Source organism: Rana temporaria, chromosome 5 (assembly GCF_905171775.1).
Source record: "Rana temporaria chromosome 5, aRanTem1.1, whole genome shotgun sequence".
NCBI classification, from domain to species: Eukaryota; Metazoa; Chordata; class Amphibia; order Anura; family Ranidae; genus Rana; species Rana temporaria.
In genome coordinates this window covers 179,501,614-179,525,784 of record NC_053493.1, presented here as the reverse complement: position 1 = coordinate 179,525,784, position 24,171 = coordinate 179,501,614, and the positions used below count along the sequence as shown (strand labels likewise).

The following is a 24,171-nucleotide window of genomic DNA, read 5'->3' as shown; positions in this document are numbered from 1 at the left end:
TGATCGCCCGAAGTTCCAGGATATTGATCGGCAGATGGGATTCTTCTAGAGTCCAGCGACCCTGGGCCGACTGAACCCCCCAGATGCCCCCCAGCCAGTGAGGCTGGCGTCTGTCGTAATCACTGTCCACTGGAAGGGAATAACCGACTTACCGGACCGAAGAGCCGGGGATCTCAGCCACCAATTCAGAGAGACCCTGACCAGGCGGCTGACCTGAACCTGGCGATCCAGAGACAATGGAGATTTGTTCCATTTGGACAGGATCTCCTACTGCAACACTCGAGTGTGAAACTGGGCATACGGTACTGCCTCGAACGAGGCTAACATCAAGCCCAGGACTCGCATGCAAAAACGTAGAGACGACCATTTGCGGGATGCCAACGCTCTCACTGAAGACGGAAGGGTCTGCAACTTCTCCAGGAGTAGAAAGACCCTTGCCTCCGAGGAGTCCAGAATCAACCCCAGATACTCCAAACGTTGAGTCGGAACCAGGACCGACTTCCGAATGTTCAACACCCATCCAAATTCTTGGAGGGTTTGGCTGACGATAGACACATCCTCCTCTAATTCTGAGCCAGAAGCTGCTCTCAGAAGAAGATTGTCCAAGTAGCCCAGGATGGCAATGCCTCGCTGTCTCAGCAAAGCTAGGATCGGTGCGAGCACCTTGTTGAAAACTCTTGGTGCTGACGCTAGGCCAAAAGGAAGGGCCACAAACTGATAGTGGTCCTCCCCGATTGCAAAGCGCAGAAACGTCTGGTGACTTGCGCAAATTGGGTCATGCAAGTATACGTCCTTGATGTCCAAGGATGCCAGAAAGTCCCCCGGATGGAGCGCAGCTACCACCGAACGAATGGATTCCATGCGGAACTCACAAAGGCATTTTAAATCCAGGATTGGACGGACCCCGTCCTTCTTTGGGACCACAAACAGATTCAAATAAAATTATTGAAACCTCTCTTCCTGAGGAACTGGTAAAATTACCCCGCAACCTAGCAAGTCCTGTACTGCCCCCAACAGGGCAGCCCGACGAGCCGAGAGGGAGACTTGAGGGAAAGAATCTGTTCGGGGGGATAGGAAAGAAACTATCTTGTACCCCGAAGAGACCACTTCGCAGACCCATTGGTCAGAGAGCAGGGAGGTCCACCGAGTTTGTGAACCTCCGAAGCCGTCTCCCCACCCCTGAGTCGGGCGGGGGCAAGACTTCATGCAGTGGTGGGTTTGGATGCCGGTTTGTTCGGCTTACGCACCCGGGGATGTTTCTGTCCCCCAGCAGAGCTCGTCGGTCTGGGAGGGTTTACCCACGGGCCCTGACTGACGAAAATACCACTCCTGCGTGGGAAAAGGACCCGGCTTATGGCGGGGCTCCTTTTCCTTGGTGGACTGAGGGAGGAGGGTGCTTTTTCCCACAGTGACATTTTTGATAATGTCGTCCAGCGAGGACCCAAAAAGCCTTCCCCCTTTGAAGGGTAAATCCACCAGGGCTTTTTTAGAGCCTTGGTCAGCAGACCAGCATTTCAACCAGAGGAGGCGGTGCAAAACCACCGCCGAAACAGAAGCCCTGGATATCAAGGGTGCTGCATCCAGTAAAGCATCACAGACATATACAAGGCCCTGGACCAGCTGGTCCGCTAGCCTAATAACCTTGGGAGGGAGTTGGTGCTCCTCCACAGTCTGGAGCAAAATTTTTGCCCAGTCAGTGAGTGGCTGAGACACCAGGGTAGTGGCCACAATAGGCCGCAAGGCAGACCCCAGCATGGTAAACATGGAGCGGGTAAGTGCTTCGGATCTCCTATCAGTCTGATCCTTAAAAGCAGGTGTTCCTTCTTTAGGGAGAGCGGTCACCTTATTTAATCGGGCAACCGGAAAGTCCACCACCGGAGGAGAAGCCCACTTTTTTAAAAGGCTCTCCTCAGAGGGGTACCGAACCGCCAGGCGGTGAGGGGCTACAATGGCCTTCTGCGGCTTTTCCCATTCCACATCAATGAATTTGTCGAAGGGCACATAGGGAAAAACTTTCACAGAGCGGTCTGATTTGTGTGATCCAAAAAAGACCGAGCCCTCAGCGGAAGCCTCAGCTGCACTATCCAACTTAAGAGAGTCCCTTACAGCATTGATAAGCGCACTGACAAGTGCATAGAGGCTTTGTCTGCCACGACATACCCCATGACTCCTGGGGTGTCCAGTGAGCATTGCTCCGAGGTCCACATATGACTGGGCTGTGGTGTTGTCTCACACACAGTGGACATGGCCGACAGCTACCTCCAATGCGGTTGTATGCCTGTCAGGAATGCGTCAGTGGGTCCTCGCGGGGACGGGCAAGTACAGTCCCTCCCGCTTAGGTGGGTTGGTACGGCTGAGCATTCCTGGGGTTAAGGGGTCCGCCTATCCTCCCTTCTCTGCTCCTTTTCCCTCTGCTGCATTGCTATTGCTGCTTTTGCACCGTTTTCAGCCCTAATGGTCTTTCTCTGCTTCAATGCGGCGATTCGCCGCCATTTTTCAGGTGGTTTTCAGTTTCTATTGGAAAATCCCATTGATGGCCATTTTGTTTTGGCTGCGCTATGGCGCAGCATACTATTGCGGTCGGCCATTTTACTGGCCGTGTACTGCTCTGAGGCGTTCGACGGCCACCTTGGAAGAGATGTTGGCCTCTAGTGCTGGTTCCTACGGCGCGCAGCACAGATCTCCCAATTACCTCACGTTTTTTTCCCTCTCTCACACGCTGTGTACTGAGGGCGGGCAGCGGCGCTAAGCTCACAGGGCCCTATTCAGACCTGAAAAAAAAAAAACACCCTCCTGCTGCACTGACCAGGGGGGTTACCCAGGGGACTCAGGAGACTGCACAGCGCCGCTGCCTGCCCTCAGTACACAGCGTGTGAGAGAGGAAGAAAACCGTGAGGTAAAGCTGTGAGGTAATTGTGAGGAGATCTGTGCTGCGTGCCGTAGGAACCAGCACTAGAGGCCAAAATTTCTTCCAAGATGACCGAAACGCCTCAGATAAAGCAGTACATGGCCACAGTAAAATGGCCGACAGCAATAGTAAGCTGCGCCACAGAGCGGTCACAACAAAATGCCCGCCAATGGGATTTTCCAATAGAAACTGAAACCCAGCTGAAATATGGTGCCTGCGCCGCCAAAATGGCAGTGAAACGCCTCAACTAGTAGAAATGTGGGGGAAACAACAGCGCTAGCTAGTAAACAAAAAAGAAAACAATATAGCAGCCAGCACACAAAGTCAAAAGCAAATGGGGGACAGAAAGTGCAGCGCTAAACTCAATTGATCTGTGAAAATGCTGCCAAAATCACATGACATGCAAAAGTGAAATCCAAGGGGGATATACAGAGGACTGTAGGGTATTGTGAAAAGAAAAAATCACACAGCATGGGAGCAATACTGCATGAAGTCCATAAATGTGTTTCCAAAAGGTGAGTGAAAACACTACACAGGTGCAGTGAACAATGTGGATAGTTCATAGATATGCTTCTCAATAAATGAATGATACACTTCACAAATTATGTCAATTCAGATGAATGAAGACAGCGATCATGGCTTGTCTGTAGTAATCTTCAAAATATCATGTAAAGAAAATGGGTACTCTTACCAGCTGTGGTGGACTTGCATGTTAGTCTTAACAGCAAGTCAGATAAGGCATGGTGGTCTCAGCAGACCCTGGGCTCTGTGCTGATGGCTCTGTAGAGATGGTCACTCCGGCTCGGATGGTGGAACCAATATGGTCAGATACCTCCCTTCAGGAACAGGACCCCGAATGGATAAGGCCAATGGTGAAATGGCCAGGCTCATAAATTAGCACAACATGTGTGGATATATAGAAACAAAAAAATAAATGCTCCCAATGGTGCAGATCAAAAATAAACCAGTGAAGGCTTTATTTAAAAGATAAATTGATAAAATCACGTGAAAATTATAATAAAAAGCAGTATGGGGTACTAAGCATGTTACCCGACGCGTTTCGGCTCTAAGCCATCAACAGGGGCATGTATCTGTACCCCCACACTGCTAGACTAATTATAACAAAAAATCCAAACCTCTTTCCCAGGAAAGGAGGGGGCAGAAAATAGACAATCCTAACAGGATATGATGCATCAGAAATACTTTAACATACATAGGGCATGGTGTATCATACCATTATTTAACACAAATAAACTGTTAATACTGGTAGAATTATATGACATGTACAATAAAAAAAATGTCATGCAGATGATAAAGGTTTACTTATAAGACAACCACTATATATATGATCATACGTGTATCTCAATGTAAGGTACGAAAACGCACATGCCGTGTGAACACTGTCCAAAAAAGGGCCGTGATCAGCCGCAAGCCACAGCACACAGCCTCACTTCTAGACAGAAAAGCCCATAGCATTAGCCCATGAGGAGAAGTCTGCCCAAGAACCATGCTAACATGGTGCATAGTATCAAGAGGACGGTACAACGCATGAATCAATGCAATGGGGACACCCAGCATATCCAATAAGGGCAGGGAAGATTGAGGGGCGGAGCGGATGACGCGAGAAGACAAACATCCAATCGCTGACATCCACGGATATCACCACACCCCCATGTCTGCCCACATACAGAAGGCCGGAGGATGAATGGCCCAAAAATCTGCAGCCAATCAAAAGAGAGGCGTTGATGAGTGACCAGCATCGACAGCCAGTTGAGACAGGCGCCAGTGTATATTACAATGAACGGGCGCGGTGACGACAATGTAATCAACACGACCACCCACTTAAGTAGATTAACGGGCGTAGTAACGACTATATGTCGACCATACGTCCGCCCATCCTGTGACGCGCCCGCCGCCAATCAGGGACCAGTTGGAATCCACCAAAACGCCCGGACGTGCGGAGATAATGCGCAATGACATCACGCCAAATGACCAATAGAATCAGCATCTCCAAAGCCGAACGTTCCACTATGGGCTGAATAGAAAATTCAACCCCAGGGGACACCTGTGAAAAAAGGTGAAGGAAAAAAACTGATACTAGCAAAAGTTTTTTTTTTTAAAGGAAATGGCAAAACCGATACATGAATCAGTGAGATGTCAAGTCATACAAATGGGGAACTTGTATAAGTCATAAAGATATTAATTAATATTAATTACCCAGTGCACACCTCAATGGGATTAAGCGTCTCAGCCGCCCAATAGATGGACGCGCGTCCTAAATAAAAAATGTGAAACAAAAGGGAAACTGAAATATACATGTCCACAAGAGCTCACGCCCGATTAATGAAGCAATTGACGTCCCAATCGACATTCATGCCGTGGGGCGTGTAGCTCTTGAGTTCATGTATCCAAAAAGTCTCCAAACGGGAGACACCCCTAATAAAAGAGTCACCCCTCCAATGGGGGACAAATTTGTCGATGACTTGGAAGGAGGTGCCCCTGTGATCCTTCGCATGGTGTTCCAAATAATGCCTGGAGACAGTGTGTTTGAGGCAGCCCTTCAGGATCTTACCCAGATGTTCATTAACTCTAATGGCAAAGTTCCGAATAGTTCGGCCCACGTATTGTAATTTACAGGGACATGTGATAAGGTACACTATGTAACTAGTGAAACATGTGGTAAACTGCTTCATCTGATAACTGCGATTGGTCACGGTGGATGTAAAGGTGTCTGTCCTCCGTCGGCCTAAGACATTAACAATACATGTGTTGCACTTCCGACAGGGATGATATCCTTTTGTTTCTGGGAAAAATAAAACTTTTTTAGGGGGATCTATGACATTAGGCGCGATTTCGCTCTGTACAGATCGTGCTCCCCTGAAGATTATGCCCGCCTTCTCGGGTAGGGAAGGTCTCAGGATTTTGTCACTGCGAAGCACCTTCCAGTGCCTATTGAGTATTTTCTTTATGTCATTGTGTTGAACAGAAAAATCAGTGAAAAATTACCATTTGAACCTGTCGTCCTTGTTTTTCTTAGGTTTATCAATAAGCAGGGATGACCTTTCTATACTGGAAACAGTGTTGATAGCCTCGTCCAACTCTCGAACTCTGTATCCTTTATCCAAAATCTTTCTTTTAGGCTCTGACACTTTCCAGAGGAGGAGGATGTCGTCGATATAACGCGCCCAGAGAACCTTTCTCTGGGCGGGTTATATCGACGACATCCTCCTTCTCTGGAAAGGCACGAGAGAGTCCCTTGACTCCTTCATGACTTTCCTCAATGACAATGACCACAGCATCGTCTTGTCATATGAAGTTAGTTTTACTTCAATCCATTTTTTGGATCTAGAGATCTCAGCCATTGACGGTCATTTCGAGTTTAAGACTGTCTTCAAGCCTACCGACCGGAATGGTTACATTCCGGACGATAGCCGTCATCACCGCCAATGGCTGCGATTCGTCCCTCAGGGACAGTTCCTTCGGATGAAGAGGAACTGTACCAGGAGGGAGGATTTCGATTCTCAGTGTCAGATCCTAAAAAAAAAAAATTTTGGATAAAGGATACAGAGTTCGAGAGTTGGACGAGGCTATCAATACTGTTTTCAATATAGAAAGGTCATCCCTGCTTATTGATAAACCTAAGAAAAACAAGGACGACAGGTTCAAATGGTCATTTTTCACAGATTTTTCTGTTCAACACAATGACAAAGAAAATACTCAATAGGCACTGGAAGGTGCTTCGCAGTGACAAAATCCTGGGACCTTCCCTACCCGAGAAGGCGGGCATAATCTTCAGGGGAGCAAGATCTGTACAGAGCGAAATCGCACCTAATGTCATAGATCCCCCTAAAAAAAGTTTTATTTCTCCCAGAAACAAAAGGATATCATCCCTGTCGGAAGTGAAACACATATATTGTTAATGTCTTAGGCCGACGGAGGACAGACACCTTTACATCCACCGTGACCAATCGCAGTAATCAGATGAAGCAGTTTACCACATGTTTCACTAGTTACATAGAGTACCTTATCACATGTCCCTGTAAATTACAATACGTGGGCCGAACTATTCGGAACTTTGCCATTAGAGTTAATGAACATCTGGGTAAGACCTGGAAGGGCTGCCCCAAACACACTGTCTCCAGGCATTATTTGGAACACCACGCGAAAGATCCCAGGGGCACCTCCTTCCAAGTCATCGACAAATTTGTCCCCCATTGGAGGGGCGACTCTTGTATTAGGGGTGTCTCCCGTTTGGAGACTTTTTGGATACATGAACTCGAGAGCCATACGCCCCACGGCATGAATGTCGATTGGGACGTCAATCGGGCGTGAGCTCTTGTTGACATGTATATTTCAGTTTCCCTTTGTTTCACATTTTTTCCCCCCTACTCCAGTGCCCCCCCCCATTGGGATGCGCGTCCATCTATTGGGCGGCTGAGACGCTTAATCCCATTGAGGTGTGCACTGGGTAATTATTAATTAATATCTTTATGACTTATACAAGTTCCCCACGTGTATGACATCTCACCGATTCATGTATCAGTTTTGCCATTTCCTTTAAAAAAAACCTTTTGCTAGTATCAGTTTATTTCCTTCACCTTTTTTCATAGGTGTCCCCTGGGGTTGAATTTTCTATTCAGCCCATAGTGGAACGTTCAGCTTTGGAGATGCTGATTCTATTGGTCGTTTGGCGTGAGGTCATTGCGCATTATCGCCGCACGTCCGGGCGTTTTGGTGGATTCCATCTAGTCCCTGATTGGCGGCGGGCGCCCTGACGATCGCGTCACAGGATGGGCGGACGTATGGTCGATGCATAGTCGTCACTACGCCCGTTCATCTACTTCAGTGGGCGGTCGTGTTGATGACGTTGTCGTCACCGCGCCCGTTCATTGTAATACACACTGGCGCATGTCTCAATCGACTGGCTGGTCACTCATCGACGTCTCTCTTTTGATTGGCTGCAGTTTTTTGGGCCATTCATCCTCCGGCCTTCTGTATGTGGGCAGACATGGGGGTGTGGTGATATCCACGGATGTCAGCGATTGGATGTTTGTCTCCTCGTGTCATCTGCTCCGCCCCTCAATTTTCCCTGCCCTTATTGTATATGCTGGGTGTCCCCATTGCAATGATTCATGCGTTGTACTGTCCTCTTGATACTATGCACCATGTCAGCATGGTTCTTGGGCAGACTTCTCTGCATTGGCTAATGCTATGGGCTTTTCTGTCTAGAATTGAGGCTGTGTGCTGTGGCTTGCGGCTGATCACGGCCCTTTTTTGGACAGTGTTCACACGGCATGTGCGTTTTCGTACCTTACATTGAGATACACGTACGATCATATATATAGTGGTTGTCTTATAAGTAAACCGTTATCATCTGCATGACATTATTTTTATTGTACATGTCATATAATTCTACCAGTATTAACAGTTTATTTGTGTTAAATAATGGTATGATACACCATGCCCTATGTATGTTAAAGTATTTCTGATGCATCATATCCTGTTAGGATTGTCTATTTCCTGTCCCCTCCCTTCCTTGGGAGGAGCTTTGGATTTTTTGTTATATTTAAGTCTAGCAGTGTGGGGGTACAGATACATGCCCCTGTTGATGGCTTAGAGCCGAAACGCGTCGGGTAACATGCTTAGTACCCCATACTGCTTTTTATTATAATTTTCACGTGATTTTATCCATTTATCTTTTAAATAAAGCCTTCACGGGTTTATTTTTGATCTGCACCATTGGGAGCATTTCTTTTTTTGTTTCTATATATCCACACATGTTGTGCTGATTTATGAGCCTGGCCATTTCACCATTGGCCTTATCCATTCGGGGTCCTGTTCCTGAAGGGAGGTATCTGACCAGATTGGTTCCACCATCCGAGCCGGAGTGACCATCTCTACAGAGCCATCCGCACAGAGCCCAGGGTCTGCTGAGACCACCATGCCTTATCTGACTTGCTGTTAAGACTAACATGCAAGTCCACCACAGCTGGTAAGAGTACCCATTTTCTTTACATGATATTTTGAAGATTACTACAGACAAGCCATGATCGCTGTCTTCATTCATCTGAATTGACATCATTTGTGAAGTGTTTCATTCATTTATTGGGAAGCATACCTATGAACTATCCAAATTGTTCACTGCACCTGTGTAGTGTTTTCACTCACCTGTTTGGAAACACATTTATGGACTTCATGCAGTATTGCGCCCATGCTGTGTGATTTTTTTCTTTTCACAATACCCTACAGTCCTCTGTATATCCCCCTTGGATTTCACTTTTGCATGTCATGTGATTTTGGCAGCATTTTCACAGATCAATTGAGTTTAGCGCTGCACTTTCTGTCCCCCAAACGTAGGGTAGAAGCGTAGGCAAGACGCACCACAGTCCCATGATGAGGTGCCCCCGACAGCAGCAATAGCAATTCAGCAAAGGGAAAAGGAGCAGGGAAGGGAGGATAGGAGGACTCCCGAACCCCAGGAATGCTCAGCCGTACCACGAGAGGACCCACTGACGCATTCCTGACAGGCATACAACCGCATTGGAGGTAGCTGTCGGCCCGGTCCACTGAGTGAGACAACACCACAGCCCAGTCATATGTGGACCTCGGAGCAATGCTCACTGGCCACCCCAGGAGTCATCGGGTATGTCGTGACAGACCCAGCCTCTTTGCACTTGTAAGTGCGCTTATCAATGCTGTAAGGGACTCCCTTAAGCTGGATAGTCGTTGCAGACCCAGCCTCTTTGCAAAGGTGTGCTCACACTCGCGCTGGCCGAACTGAGGAGACTACAATGATCTATATATCCAGCCTGTTTCTCAGCCGACAGTTGATAGAAGATTCTTTCAAGAAAAAAATAAAATTCATCGGGGCCCTGGGCCCAAAGGGAGCCATATGTCCTCCTTTGCTAGGCAGAAAGAAACTGAGGCTGCATACTGCAGGGAGGAGGGTTATGTTCGGAGGGGGCGGGGCTGTTCAACTGTTCAAGTAACATGTATTTAATTATCCAACATGTTTCTGCCTAGTCCTCTCCTGTGAACAGGAACATAACCCACTTGTCAAGATTTATGGAGCTTTGTCCGTCCATGGACGATAAGAGAATGTTTTTTTTTTTTTTTTCAATTTTCAAAACTGACAAAAAGCGAGATCTGCAAAATACTCGACATGCCTCTCAGCAAATAGCTTGGGGTCTACTTTCCAAAATGGGGTCATTTGGGGGGTGGGGGGTTTGAAATGTCCTGGCATTTTATGCACAACATTTAGAAGCTTATGTCACACATCATCCACTCTTCTAACCACTTGAAGACAAAGCCCTGACACTGTTTGTTGGGAAAAAAACTTTAATTTTTTTAATTTTAATGCACTAAAACACACTATATTGCACAAATGTTTGATGAAATAAAAAAAGATGATCTTAGGCCGAGTACATGGATACCAAACACGACATGCTTTAAAATTGTGCACAGACGTGCAGTGGTGACAAACTACATACATTTTTAAAAGCCTTTAAAAGCCTTTACAGGTTACCACTTTAGATTTACAGAGGAGGCCTACTGCTAAAATTACTGCCCTTGATCAGACATTCCCGGTGAAACCGCACATGCATGGTGCAATTGCTGTTTACATATGATGCCAGACCGACGCTTGCGCAGGCGCTGTTTATATCCGGCAAAATCTAAGTCACGAAATGCTCATAGCTTCCGGTTTCTTAGGCCATAGAGATGATTGGAGCCATTCTGATCTCTTATCAGCTCTATGGTCAGCTGGCGGAACCAACGGCTGCATTCTCAGATTCCCAGTTGGGACAGGAGAGCCAGAGAAAACCATGGAAGACGGTGGGGGAACGACGACATTCCCTCCCATTGCTTGTAAAAGCAGTCTAGAGGCTAATTAGCCGCTAGGATTGCTTTTACATGAAAGCTGACCACTGGCTGAAAAGAATGGATACACCTAAACCCGCAGGCATCATTCTGGTATAACCAAAGTCCAGTAACATACCAGTACGTTGCTGGTCTTTGTCGGGCATATATTGTAATCTTTTTTTCATGCAGCTTATTGGCTGAACGAAAAAAAGATTGATCGGTGGGTATGCCCACCATTAGAATACCTCCCTTTATCCACCCACTTCTAATGATGGGCATACATGCACCATTTATATATGCCGAAGCATGGGGGCATCCTTCGGCAAAAGTTAGAAGCAAATTGCTCCACCGCCCCTGCTGCCCTCATGCTCTTTTTTATTTTTAACTGTTGTGGTGAAATCACCTCCTACAGCACTGGAGTCACGGCTTATGTATTGTGGGAGCAAACGCTGTTGCTGTCAAGATAAATAAATCCGTGCTGCAGCTGAATGGCACACCTGAAATAAAAAAAACGGTTAACATATATATATATATATATATATATATATATATATATATATATATATATATATATATAGATAGATAGATAGATAGACGACAACTTTCGGTTCCAGTCTCTCAAAATGCAATGGCATCTAGGCAGATCCTGTGTGTCCTAATCTGAAATGCGGTACCCTACGCTAATACTGCACTAGTGTGTGGTAGCGTTCAAAACATTCACCAATGCAAAGACCAGGATTGTCAGGACAGTGTGGACAATAATAATGGGTGTCATGCCTATATCCACGCTTTCTACAGACACATTTTCTTTGGGGGGCTCGTTGGGTAGGGGTACTAGGTAGGACACACGGAAAATGTCTCATGCAGCCGGCTTACTTGCATTTGGTTGGGGATGGTGAGGTGAAGCACCGCCTGGATACAGGAGGGCTCTGACAATATCTTCCTGGAATTTAAGGAAAGATCCAGTCCATCCTGAAGCTCTGTATAGCACATGAGTGTTCAGAAAAGCCAATTGAAATAAGTATAGACACTTTTTTGTACCAGCGTCTGGCCTTACGGGCAACTAGGTATGGCGCCACGCCAACAACTGGTCGTTGACGTCCACCCCTCCCATATTTTGGTTATATTCGTGGACACAGAGGGGTTTCTCCACAACACCAGTTGCCGTACGAATTTTGACTGTCGTGTCTGCGTGAAGGGAGGACAGAACGAAAACATTCTTATTATCCCTCCACTTCACAGCGAGCAAATTATTACACTTGGATCAGGCTCTCTCCCCCAGCCCAAAACGGGAATCAACAAGCCTCTGAGGTAAGCCCCGGCGATTAGGTCGCACAGTGCTACATGTGAACATTTGATGATGAAACAAGTGACTAAAAAGTGGCACGCTCGTGTAATAATTGTCCACATACTGTAAAGTTGGGGGTTGTCTAGCTCGAGTGTAGCACCCGCTAGCGAGAACAATCCACGCCAGAAATTCAATTTCAGGGCTTGTTTGCCCACTTTTATTAAGAAAATTCAAGAAAACAAAAATCACAGGTTTTCCCTCACCGTCCGTACAAAATAATAACTTCAGCCTCCTGGTTTATACATACAGCAGTGCTGCTCAGGCCACCCGCTTCAGGCTCTGTCTCCTACAGACTAATCCCCTTTGCCAACACTGTCCATACAGTTAGCAGCCCCTCACTGCTCTGACCCTGAGACTCCGGTCTCTGACTTTCACTGTGCACACCTGCACTCTCTGGCTTCTCCCTTGCATACCCTGGTCTCCTCGGGAGGGTGGAGCCCATAATGCTGGTCCTGACTCTACCATCAGGCCCACACACACCTGAACAATCAATGTGCCATTGAGTCTCAAAACCCGGATCCAGGACTGTGGATTTCATCCCACCCGGATCTCTAAGAAATCCCCAGGCTCCAGGTCCCAAAAGTGGACTTTTGTAAATAATGAGGAAACTGAAAAGCCAGTTTCCTCCCAAATAAGCAAATACACTGGAGCCCCTCAACCTGCCTGGTTGAGAATCCTGTATTCAGACACTGGTGGGGTACCACACTACCACAATACAAATGGTACCCCTTTCTGAGTAAAGGTGACACCAAGTTGCACACTATCTTGCCAGCGCTCCCTATGTAATCTGGGCAGTTCTCCATCTTTACGTGACCATCTCTTCCCTCGTGAGTGAGTAACTTGTATAGTGCTACAAATGAGAACTAAATCGCCTCAAGGCGCTGTATCCAATGTGGTCGTCCAACCATGCTTCAGAATAGATAGGTCTTAAGTTTTTTTCTGAAGGCCCGATGGTTTTGCTACATGTTTAGCCTGTATAGCCCGTGGCCCTGTCACAGAGCTTATACATCTTGACCCCATATCTGGCACGCTTGCTGGGAAGGTACTGTTTGAAAGACAAGCGACCAGAAAATTTAATCAGGAACTTATCAACGCAGACAACTTGATGGGGAGTATGCAAGGCTGCAAAACGTTAGTTGAAGTGGTTTACGAGGGGCCGAATTTTGTAGAGCCGATGTATTCAGGGTCTCCACAAGGATGACAAAGTTAATTGTTACTTAAGTGCATGAACCGCAAGATCTGCTCGTATCGTGCCCGGGCCATGGAGGCAGAGAACACGGGCAAATCCATCAGACCCAGGATTCGCATGCAAAAACGGAAAGACAACCATTTGCGGGATGCCAACAGCTTCACCGCAGACTGAAGAGTCTGCAATTTTTCCAGGGAAAGGAAAAGACTCTCGCCTCAGAGGAGTCCAGAATCAACCCTAGGTACTCCAAACGCTGAGTTGGTACCAGGACCGAAAGGGTCTGGCTGGCTATAGACACATCCACCTCTAATTCTGAGCCAGAAGCTGCTCTCAGAAGAAGGTTGTCTAAGCAGCCCATGATGGCAATGCCTCACTGTTTCAGCATAGAGACAGTGAGAAGGGCGGTCACTGGCTAGTTGGTAAGCCTTCATTTATCCTCCCGTGGCGGGTCTCTTCACGTACTGGATTAGATCCATTGTGTTTTAGATCAATGGAAATATCACAGACACACACAAGGCCCTGTACCAACTGGTCGGCCAGCCTTACCCACTCTGGAGGGAGCTGATGCTCCTCCACTGTTTGGTGCAACATCTTTGCTCATTCAGTGAGTGTCTGAGATAGGCCGCAACGCTGACCCCAACATGGTGAACATGAAATGGTTCACCACTTCAGACCTCCTATCGGTAGAGTCCTTAAATGCAGGGGTTCCCTCTACTGGGAGAGTGGTTACCTTGTTTAACCGAGCAAAAGAGGAGGTCAACAACTGGAGGAGGCCATTTGGGTACGCTGTTATTTTTTTGATATTTTAATAAACAATACTTTACTATGGCGGTTTTCCTTTTCCTTCCTGTATGAGAGTACCTGGGTCTAGGAGACAAAGCTACACAGCTGAATCTTTCAACTGGTTTAGTGACCAACTGCTGTAATTGACCTTTTCTAAACATTCAGGTCAACGCCTTGTGGTAAGAAGCCATCCATCAGTACACTATTGGGGGATCTTTTTCTTGGTGGAGGTCTATACCTTTCATATGAATTTTCAACATTGTTCTCTCCGTTTATTTGCTAAGGAAATATTTGAATGGATTTCACCTAATATTTTTGAATGGACTTTATATATTGACTTATTTATTTTTTTTCCTTATAGTTATATATATATTTTTTAATCTCAATTTATTGCATTATTCATTTATTGCATTGATTGTTATTTCTGTTCACTAGTTTGTCAGCACAGACGGATTTGATTATCTTGATTATTGAATTATTTTTGATCACACAACTTATTTATAGCGCCCCCTACACACTACCAATATCCAATTTTTGACCTTTTGACCTTGGCCTCAATTTCAGGGGAGCAGCTTACTCGCTAATATATATGTCATATTAATATATTTACTTTATTCACTATATACTTCACCTGATTGGCGCGAGATACCACTTTCTCTAAACTGGAGGAGAAGCCCATTTTTTCAAAAGGCTCTCCTCAAAAGGATAACGGACCGCCATACACTGAGGGACCACAAAGGACTTCTGCAGCCGTTCCCATTCCTTATCTATGAACTTATCAAAAAGAAAGATATATAAGGAAAAACCTTAACAGAGTGGTTAGATTTGTGCCTCCCAAAGGAGACTGACCCCTCTGTGGACGTCTCAGTTGTATCTTCCAGCTTGAGAGAGTCTCTCACAGCATTGATAAGTGCACTCACAAGTGCCCCGTCTTGTGCTGACCCGGACGAAGGATCATCCTCACCAGAAAGGTTCTGGTCTGCATCCTCTGACATACCAGAACCTCAGGGACCCACTGACAGCCCTCAGGGACCAAGTAAAAAAAAAAAAAAGTCCACCCTCCTTGCTGCACCGACCAGGGGGGTTACCCAAGGGACTCACCACCCAGAGGGAGACCGATCAGCGCTGCTGCCCGCCTTCCGTCTGTACACAGCATGTGTCTGAGGAAAACTGAGGTGATTGTACTGCGCACCGTTCAGGAAGCCAAGCTAGAGGCCAAAACCCACTCCAAAATGGCTGCCAGATGCCTCCTGAGAAAAGGGCGTGGACCACAAGAAAATGGCCACCCGCAATGCCGACCTGCGTCACAGCGAGGCCACGGCAAAATGGGCGCCAATGGAAAATTCAATAGAGAAAAGCAGGCACACTAAAAATGGTGTCGGCGCTGCAAAAATGGCGCCTGAGCACAGCGATGTGGACGAGAAGGCCGTGGCAGAGACTTTCCAGGAGACAGACAGCCCCCCACAAAAAGCGGGCCCTGACACCCCACAGTCCCCAACTGGGACCCGGAGTCCCCCCACAGGTACACCCCGGTCGCATCGACCCCCCGAGGGCAGGAGGGGAAAGGGTGACAGAGAGCAGGGAAAGGGAGGACAGGAGAACCCCTTAATCCCGGGAATGCCCAGCTGTTCCATCCTGCCGAGGCAGGATAAACCGTACTTACCCGTCCTTGCGAGGACTTGCTGGCGCGTCCCTGACAGGCCTACAACCGAGTGGTACGGAGTAGCTGTCGGCCCGGTCCACTGTCAGTAAGACAGCAGCAGCCCAGTCATATGTGGACCGCGGAGCATATGCTCACTGGCCACCCCTGGAGCCATGGGGTATGTCGTGGCCCACCCAGCGCGTAGCTAATATACTCACGCTCGATGGCCGGACTGGGTGGACTACAAGGATCTATAATATCCAGCCCGTCACCCATCCGGCAGTTGATAGAAGAATCACAAAAATAAATAATAAAAAAAAATTCTTCAGGACTCTGGGCCCAAAAGGGAGCCAGGTCCTACTCCTCTACTAGGCAGAAAAAAAACTGAGCTGCTGGCTGCAGGGTGAGGCGTTATGACCGGAGGGACCGTCCCCTGGGCGGGGCTGTTCAACTCTGTTAAAGTTACATGTATTTAAATATCCAACATGTCTGCCTATTCCTCTCCTAAGAGACGAAACATAACCCACAAGTCAAGATTTAAGGAGGCTGTGACTGTCCATGAACGAAAAGAGAAATTTTTTTTTTATGTAAAGAAAAAGTGTCCGAAAAGGCTTGGTCTTCATGCAAGTGGCTGAAAGAGTGGGTGATGTGCGGCATAAGCTTCTAATGTTGGGCATAACATGCCAGGACAGTTCAAACACCCCCCCAAATTACCCCTTTTTGGAAAGTAGGCACCCCAAGCTATTTGATGACAGGCATGTTGAGTCAATGGAATATTTTATATTTTCCCACAAGTTTTTGGAAATTGCTCAAACATGCCATGGGTATATGTGAAATTACACCCCAAAACACATTCTGCTGCTTCTCCTGAGTATGGGGACACCACATGTGTGAGTCTATAACAGTCTAGCCTCGTACAGGACCCTGATAACCAATCACTGCCTTCAGACTAAGGGCATAAATTGGTCATTTTACGTCCTCCCTACCAGGTCCAGATGCCATGAAATGTCACAAAACCCTCCAAATTACCCTTTTTGGACACCACAAACTATTTGCGGAGAGGCATGTTGAGTATTTTGCAGATCTCACTTTTTGTCCCAAGGTTTTGAAATTTTGGTTTCGGGCTCCTGTTAAATAAAAATGTTGGCAATTTTCTCAATTGGGGGGGGGGGGGGGGGGGGGTAGTGCTATTTTGGCATTTCCGGGCCTCTGAAACTGCGATAGTTGGTGAGGAAGTGAAATGAGCAATTTACACCCTTTAAAATTCTGAAGGCAGCGATTGGTTTTTAGGGTCCTGTACGCGGTTAGACAGTCAAAAAGTCTGATCCTTCCTGCCTTCCAGGTTTCATAGTGATCCTTTTCCCATGTGTCATAGTGATCCTTTTCCCATGTGTCATAGTGATCCTTCCAGGTGCCATAGTGATCCTTCCAGGTGCCTTAGTGATCCTTCCAGGTGCCTTAGTGATCCTTCCAGGTGCCTTAGTGATCCTTCCAGGTGCCTTAGTGATCCTTCCAGGTGCCTTAGTGATCCTTCCAGGTGCCTTAGTGATCCTTCCAGGTGCCTTAGTGATCCTTCCAGGTGCCTTAGTGATCCTTCCAGGTGCCTTAGTGATCCTTCCACGTGCCTTAGTGATCCTTCCACGTGCCTTAGTGATCCTTCCACGTGCCATAGAGATCCTTCCAGGTGCCATAGAGATCCTTCCTTCTATGTGCCATAGTGTTATTTCTTGCCTTCCAGATGTCATGGTGTTACTTTCAGGTGCCATGGTGATCCTTTCTTTCTGCCTTCCAGGTGCCATAATGATCCTTCATTCCAGGTGCCATAGTGATTCATCCTGCCTTCCAGGTGCCATAGTGATCCCTCCTTCCATGCATTATAGTGATCCCTCCTTCCTGCCTTCCATATTTGATAGATATCCTTCCCTTTGTCTCTCCCTAAAGCTGGATACACATACAATTTTTGTTGTTCAATTTTCTTTGGATTTACCTTCAACTATGTAGTGCAAGGGCCTGCCTGATCGCATACAATTTGAGAGTGTTTAGGTTTGACAGCATATTACGGTATTTATTGGCATATAACACTCACTTTTTTACCCTGAGAATAAAGGGTAAACTGTGCCTGTGTGTCATACGCAGGGGGCTGTGGAAAGTTTTTTTCCTGAAACTTTCCTCTTAAAGTTAGAGTGCGTGTTATACGCCGATAAATACGGTATATGGTTTTGGTAAATCTAAAGAAAAGCTGTACAAGAAAATTGCATACAAATTGTATAGTGTGTAGGCCCTTCAAGGGTTGGTTCATACTGCAGTACTTATTCTTTTGGCTCCTTCCCAGGGTTCCTCAGGTCCTTAATGATCCCCTGTTTTAAGCTCTGTCCATTTTCTGTGTCTACAAGACCAGATGTATTGAAAGGATTTTTCCAAATGATTGTGTTGAGGTTGATATGTATCCCTGAGACTCCAGCTTGTGGCACAGCAATCAAAGTACACTTTATAAGTACAAGGACGCCCAGGTTTCGCTTAACCATGGCCCCCAAGGCCCCGTACAGACGAGCGGACAGTCCGATGAAAACGGTGCGCCGGACCGTTTTCATCGGACATGTCCGCTGGGAGATTTCGGTCTGATGGCTGTACACACCATCAAACCGAAATCCGCGTGGACAGAGAACGCGGTGACGTAGACGACACCGACGTTCTCTATCGCGCGAGTTGAATGCTTCCACGCATGCGTCGAATCAATTTGACGCATGCGCAGGATTTCTGTCCGCTGGTTAGACGTACTAACCAGCGGACATGTCCGCCGGACAGCTTCCCAGCGGACATGTCTGCCGGACAGCTTCCCAGCGGACATGTCCGCCGGACAGCTTCCCAGCGGACATGTCCGCCGGACAGCTTCCCAGCGGACATGTCCGCCGGACAGCTTCCCAGCGGACATGTTTCTTAGCATGCTAAGAAACATTTGTCCGCTGGAAATCTGTCCGCTAGCCTGTACACACGATCAGATCTGTCCGCTGACACTGGTCGGCGGACCAGTTTCAGCGGACATGTCTGGTCGTGTGTACGAGGCCTAAGCCCCTCCCACTATCATGTTTGGCCACACTGACTTTTTCCTGCTGCAAGCTATCTCTCTGAAGTGTCCCTCATTCTCAAGTTCAAAAGTTGGGAGGTATGTACACAAGGTTTATATACAGCATTCACTATATTACAACCAGAGAGATGTTAATGGGGTAACCTATCACTATAATTGCAATGGAAATTATTACCTAAACTATTAGCATCTTGCCTAGAATACTTGTTTGTTTTTCTCCAGAAGAAGCTTCTATTTCTTCAAGAAAGCCATTGAGAAAATTAACATTTGTTGATGTACAAGCAGATAAAGTAGGTTCTAGGTACATTTGTGGCCTCCCAACAGTGCATTCCAAATCTTTTTGAAAAAAATAGAAATAAAAAGGAAAAAAGTTCTAGACAAGACAAGAATAAAAGCATATTGGCACTATAGTATTGGCATTATATAAAAACTGTCATTGTGCAGAACAACCTAGAGAGTTAAAAAAATTCCATACCCAATTTTCTGTTTCCATAATCACTACAGGTGAAATTCTAGGCAAAAAAAGAAGAGAATAAAATAGTTTCATATAGTATAATTAGGATACTGTAAAATGTATAAACACATGGCTTTTTTACTATTCCCACTGATTTTCTAGCAGTAATCAGTAATTAATGCAGTTTTTGGTTTCACTTTAATTACTGTTCACCCATCCATGCATATCCTTGGATGGTCATGTCATTATATATCACTGCACTCTGCAAGTTATTGCATGAAATACATATTCCTAACCCATACACTCTGCCCAAATGGCCGCATCATTAATTCACAGCGATCTGTGAATGAGAGAACCACAAGTACCGTCAGCTATTACGGCTGATGTCTTGTAGTCCATAATGGATTGCGGCGAGAGCTCTGGTGAGCACTCTCATAGTTCATTTACAAGCCCTGCAGCTTGTAAACAGTCAGTCCATATCAGAGGTACTGGCTGAAAGCTGCAGGGCTTGCCTGCAGGATCCTGACATAGCAAAATATATTGTGCAAATACAATATGTGCATTTATAACTTTTTCCCAAAAGATGAACTTGGCCTTTAATAAGTATTTTATAGGTGCAAGGACTGCTGTATATTGTATGTGATCAGTGTATACAACACTGATACATACAATAGGCTCAGAATATATTTATGTATTTGACATTTGCCAGAGTTCACCTCAGTAAGCCTAGAAGGATTACTTTTTTTGCTTAGTCCCAGATATTAAAAAAAAAAACTAAGCAACGCCCTAATTTTATGTCTGTTAGGGCTTGTTCACATGTGTGTCAATACTATGTGTTTATGCTGCATTTATTCTGAGTTTTAAAGCCTCATAACCGTTCTTCAACACCGGCCATGAATATTACAATGGCACTGCACAGTGCTGTTCACACAGGAGTGGTAGTGTTGTGTCGCGTTAAAAATTAAACACTTGTCAGCCGTCACCATTGATTTTATTTTAATTGTAATGCCATAAATTCTGTGTGTCATACATACCTTGTTAGCGGCGTTTCATCCCTCGGCTTCCCGGGTACGATTCTAGCGGGGCTGGGGCGTTGGTAGTTGATTGACGTTCCTCCGATCGGCGCATATTGCGCGTCACGATTTTCCAAAAGAAGCCAAACGTCGCTGCGCAGGCGCCGTATAAAGCCTACTCTATACGGCACCTGCGCAATGACGTTCGGCTTCTTTCGGAAAGTCGTGACGCGCAGTATGCGGCGGTCGGAGGAACGTCAATCAACTAGGAACGGCCAGCCCCGCTAGAATCGTACCCGGAAGCCGAGGGATGAAACACCGCTAACAAGGTATGTATGGGAAAAAAAAAAAAAACGCATCCGTGCAGTATAACCGGTCAGCTGAAGGTATTAGAAATTTATTTTTGGGTGAACTTCCACTTTAAATGCTATATTGGTACATGGGGAGCTGGAATTTAGGGGGATAAAAAAAAAAAAGGTGAACTTATCCTTTAAGGTGTAGTTACAGAGCGTCATCATTGAAATAAATGGGAGGCAGCTGAAAAGGGTTGATGCCTCATAAAAGCGGCATGCTGCTTAATTTTTAACAGAACCGCTCCTTTGTGAACAGAGTGGTGTGACGGCATTGTAATATTCATGACATGCATTACAAGATGGTTATGAGGCTTTAAAAATGCTGAATAAAGATGGTTATGAGGCTTTAAAAATGCTGAATAAATGACACAAAGGCTTGTAATCAACCAACGCCTGCACTTAAAGCAATTGTAAAGGCGTATTTTCCTATAAAAAAATCATGTTGTACTTGCCTGCTCTGTTGCAGTGGATTTTCACAGAGCAGCCTGGATCCTTCTCTTCTCCGGTCCCTCTTCTGTGCTCCTGGCCCCTCCCTCCTGTTCAGTGCCCCAACAGCAAGCAGCTTGCTATGGGAGCACCCAAGCTGTGTCGCAGCTTCCTGTGTCCATTCCAACACAGAGCCCACCCTGGCCCCTTCTCTCCCCTCATTGGCTAGCTGACTTTGACAGCAGCAGGAGCCAATGGCACCACTGCTGTGTCTCAGCCAATCAGGAAAGAGAATCTCAGACGGCTGAGACATTCATGGACATCGCTGGACAGAGAGGGACCTCAGGTAAGTGTTGGTGCTGATAGGCGCTGCTGCAGAAGGCTTTTTATAATAATACATTCTAACCTCCTGCCTTTACAACTCCTTTAATAATACAATGGCACCACACAGTGCCGTTCAAAAAGCAGCGGTAGTGTTGTGTTAAAAATTAAGAAGAATCAGGGAGGCAGGAGACATGGGACGGAGCAGTCACACGTAGAGAGAGCTCCAGTCTTCACAGGGCTCTCAGCCACACATCAGGGCTATTCATACTGCCAAAAGCTCTATTTATTGACACCCCTGCACACTAGCACCTGTGCATGCCGAATTCAGGGAAGAGGAGATGCTGGAGCAGCCAGAAAACCCTCACTCATTATCTCCTCAGATCACAGCAGCGTGGCAAGATGGCTAAGCATGGTGCTGGAACCATGCTTTCCCCTCCCCCTCTGCACAAGAACTTCCACAGGCACCTCTGGAAATGAACTCTGCAATAAACAGTGAGTACACCCCACTTACTAAGGCAGACCTGGACATTAGCCTAGAAGCTATTTGCACTAAGCTCCTTGACAAATTCCAGACAGAGATCCAGAAGTCCACAAGCACATTGTCCCAGGAAATAGCCTCACTGGGGTCTCGTACAGACCTGTTAGAAAACAAGCATGATGAACTCTCCATTGCCTTTAATGACCTCTCCAGGGAACATGAATCCCTCTCATCTGTTTTTACACAGCTGCAGGCACATGTCCAGGACCTGGACGACAGAAACAGAAGGTCTAACCTGAGAATTAGAGGGGTCCCAGAAACCATCACAGACCTGGTACCTTACTCCATTAAGCTTTTCCAGCTCCTGTTGCCAGATCATAGTCCCCAGGCTTTTGTCTGCGATCGTATTCACCGTGCATTGAGAGCTAAACCCTCTCCTGACAAACCACCCAGAGATATAGTGCTATGTATGAAAGACTTTCTGGTGAAGGAGGAGATCATGCGCGCTGCTAGAGGCATGAGAAATATCACTTTGGCGGGAGTCCAGCTGCAAATCTATCCTGACATATCCCAAGCAACGCCGGACAGACGCAGAAGAATGAAGGAGATCACATCAGTGCTTTACACTGCCAGGATCAGATACAGATGGGGGTTCCCTTTTAAGCTGATTGTCCCTTACAACGGAACCACTTACATCGCCACCACCATCCCAGAAGGACAGGATATTTTACTCAAGTTGGGACTGATGGATCCTAGCAATCTCCCGCGCACCCCATCCACGCCTCGCCCAGCACCTATCTGGAACACACCAGTAATCCGAGGAGACCGTCGCAGATTCAGACCCGACGCCGATCCATGGCGCCTGAAATAACTACCCTTTTCCTTGGTTCACCCATTTAATCCTTTTTTCCTCAGGTTTACCTAACAATTGGTCTCAGGTTTTGACTGGGTTTCTATTATGAGGTTTCATTTAGTTTATTTTGCCCTCATGCTACTTCAAGTTATTACAATATCATAGTACAAGTAATGGTGTAGATGATATAGTGTTTAAGAGGTTGTCAGTTATGTGGTAACACTGCCATATGCTGGTATGTCTTACCCTTTTCAGGATTTCCATATGCTGACCATTTTTTGCTATGCAAGATATATTGGCTAGCTGACTCCTACACACTGATGGTCATCAACATATATAGTAATGTTTGTAATTCTCCTGTAGCTCCTTTCATGGGCAAATATTGCCTAACTCGCCTCAGGCTTAATTGTGTATGCATATATGTATATATACATATATATATTTTTTTTATCTGCCCTCTGTGGGCCTTATACATTTACCAGATAGTTTTTCTGGTTTAACAGAATAGATAATTACACCTACCTCATCTAATGTGGTCTCTCTTATAGAATTTTTTGCACTTAATATGACTTGCGTAATTCAGTTATGGGTTCCACTGCACAATTTTTGGACTTAGAGTCTGTGTCTAAGATAGTTTATATATGTTTTTTTTTTTGGCGGTAATCTGTTTGGTTGTCTCAGCAATGATCGTCACAGGTATTTTTTCTAATGTAAATTTTTTGTGGCTCCCCGTGTCGCTATGATTTTCCCCCACTCAGTCAGGACTGCTCTCTTTAATATGAGGGTTGCCCTTTCTCGTCTGAACTGCGAATTACTATGGGTTTTCATTTTTCTTAATTTAACATTGGTTACAGTGTTGGTTATTCGCAGTTGTATGCCGACATCACTGAGTTTCAGACCAACTGGTCTATTGTTGCTTCACTGTCGGTTGAAGAAAAAAATTTCTTTCAACCCCTTTTTTTTCCTACATTTCTATGTTTGGTTAAACATATTTAATGGTACATTAGATGTAATCTCTGATAGAGATGGTAAATATGGTACACTCTTTGCAAAAGTTTTTTTATTTGTTGAAGTTATACTTGTCTCAGGTTTCCTTACAGTCTGGATTAATAATAGGTCATTAAACAGATCAAGACCCCTGGCTCCCTGGCCCCCCCCTAAACTTACAGTTCCTCAGTTACCTCACTTCCTGTTGAATTCTTATGACACTCTCTATGGTTTATGGCCATTACATTAATCTCTCATAATGTGCAGGGATTCAATTCCCCAAACAAAAGAAAGAAGGCGTTCTTGCAGTATAAGTTAAAAGCCAAGATTGTTATGTTGCAGGAAACACACTTTATGAAGGATGCTCATCCTACCTTCTTTCACAAAGCATATAATCAATCCTTTTACACCACATCCTCCTCCAAAACCAAGGGAGTGGCAATTTTTTTTCACCATTCTTTTCCATTC

At 46.0% G+C, this 24,171-nt stretch overlaps 1 protein-coding gene across 1 annotated transcript in view; it reads right to left on the bottom strand.

Moving 5' to 3' along the window:
• LOC120940513 overlaps window positions 1–24,171 on the bottom strand; it is a 308,239-nt gene that overhangs the window by 113,872 nt on the left and 170,196 nt on the right. Inside the window, exon 6 of the mRNA XM_040353429.1 lies at window positions 19,291–19,327. Within this exon, the coding sequence (XP_040209363.1) occupies window positions 19,291–19,327 (37 nt within the window). The remainder of the gene's footprint in view (window positions 1–19,290; window positions 19,328–24,171) is intronic.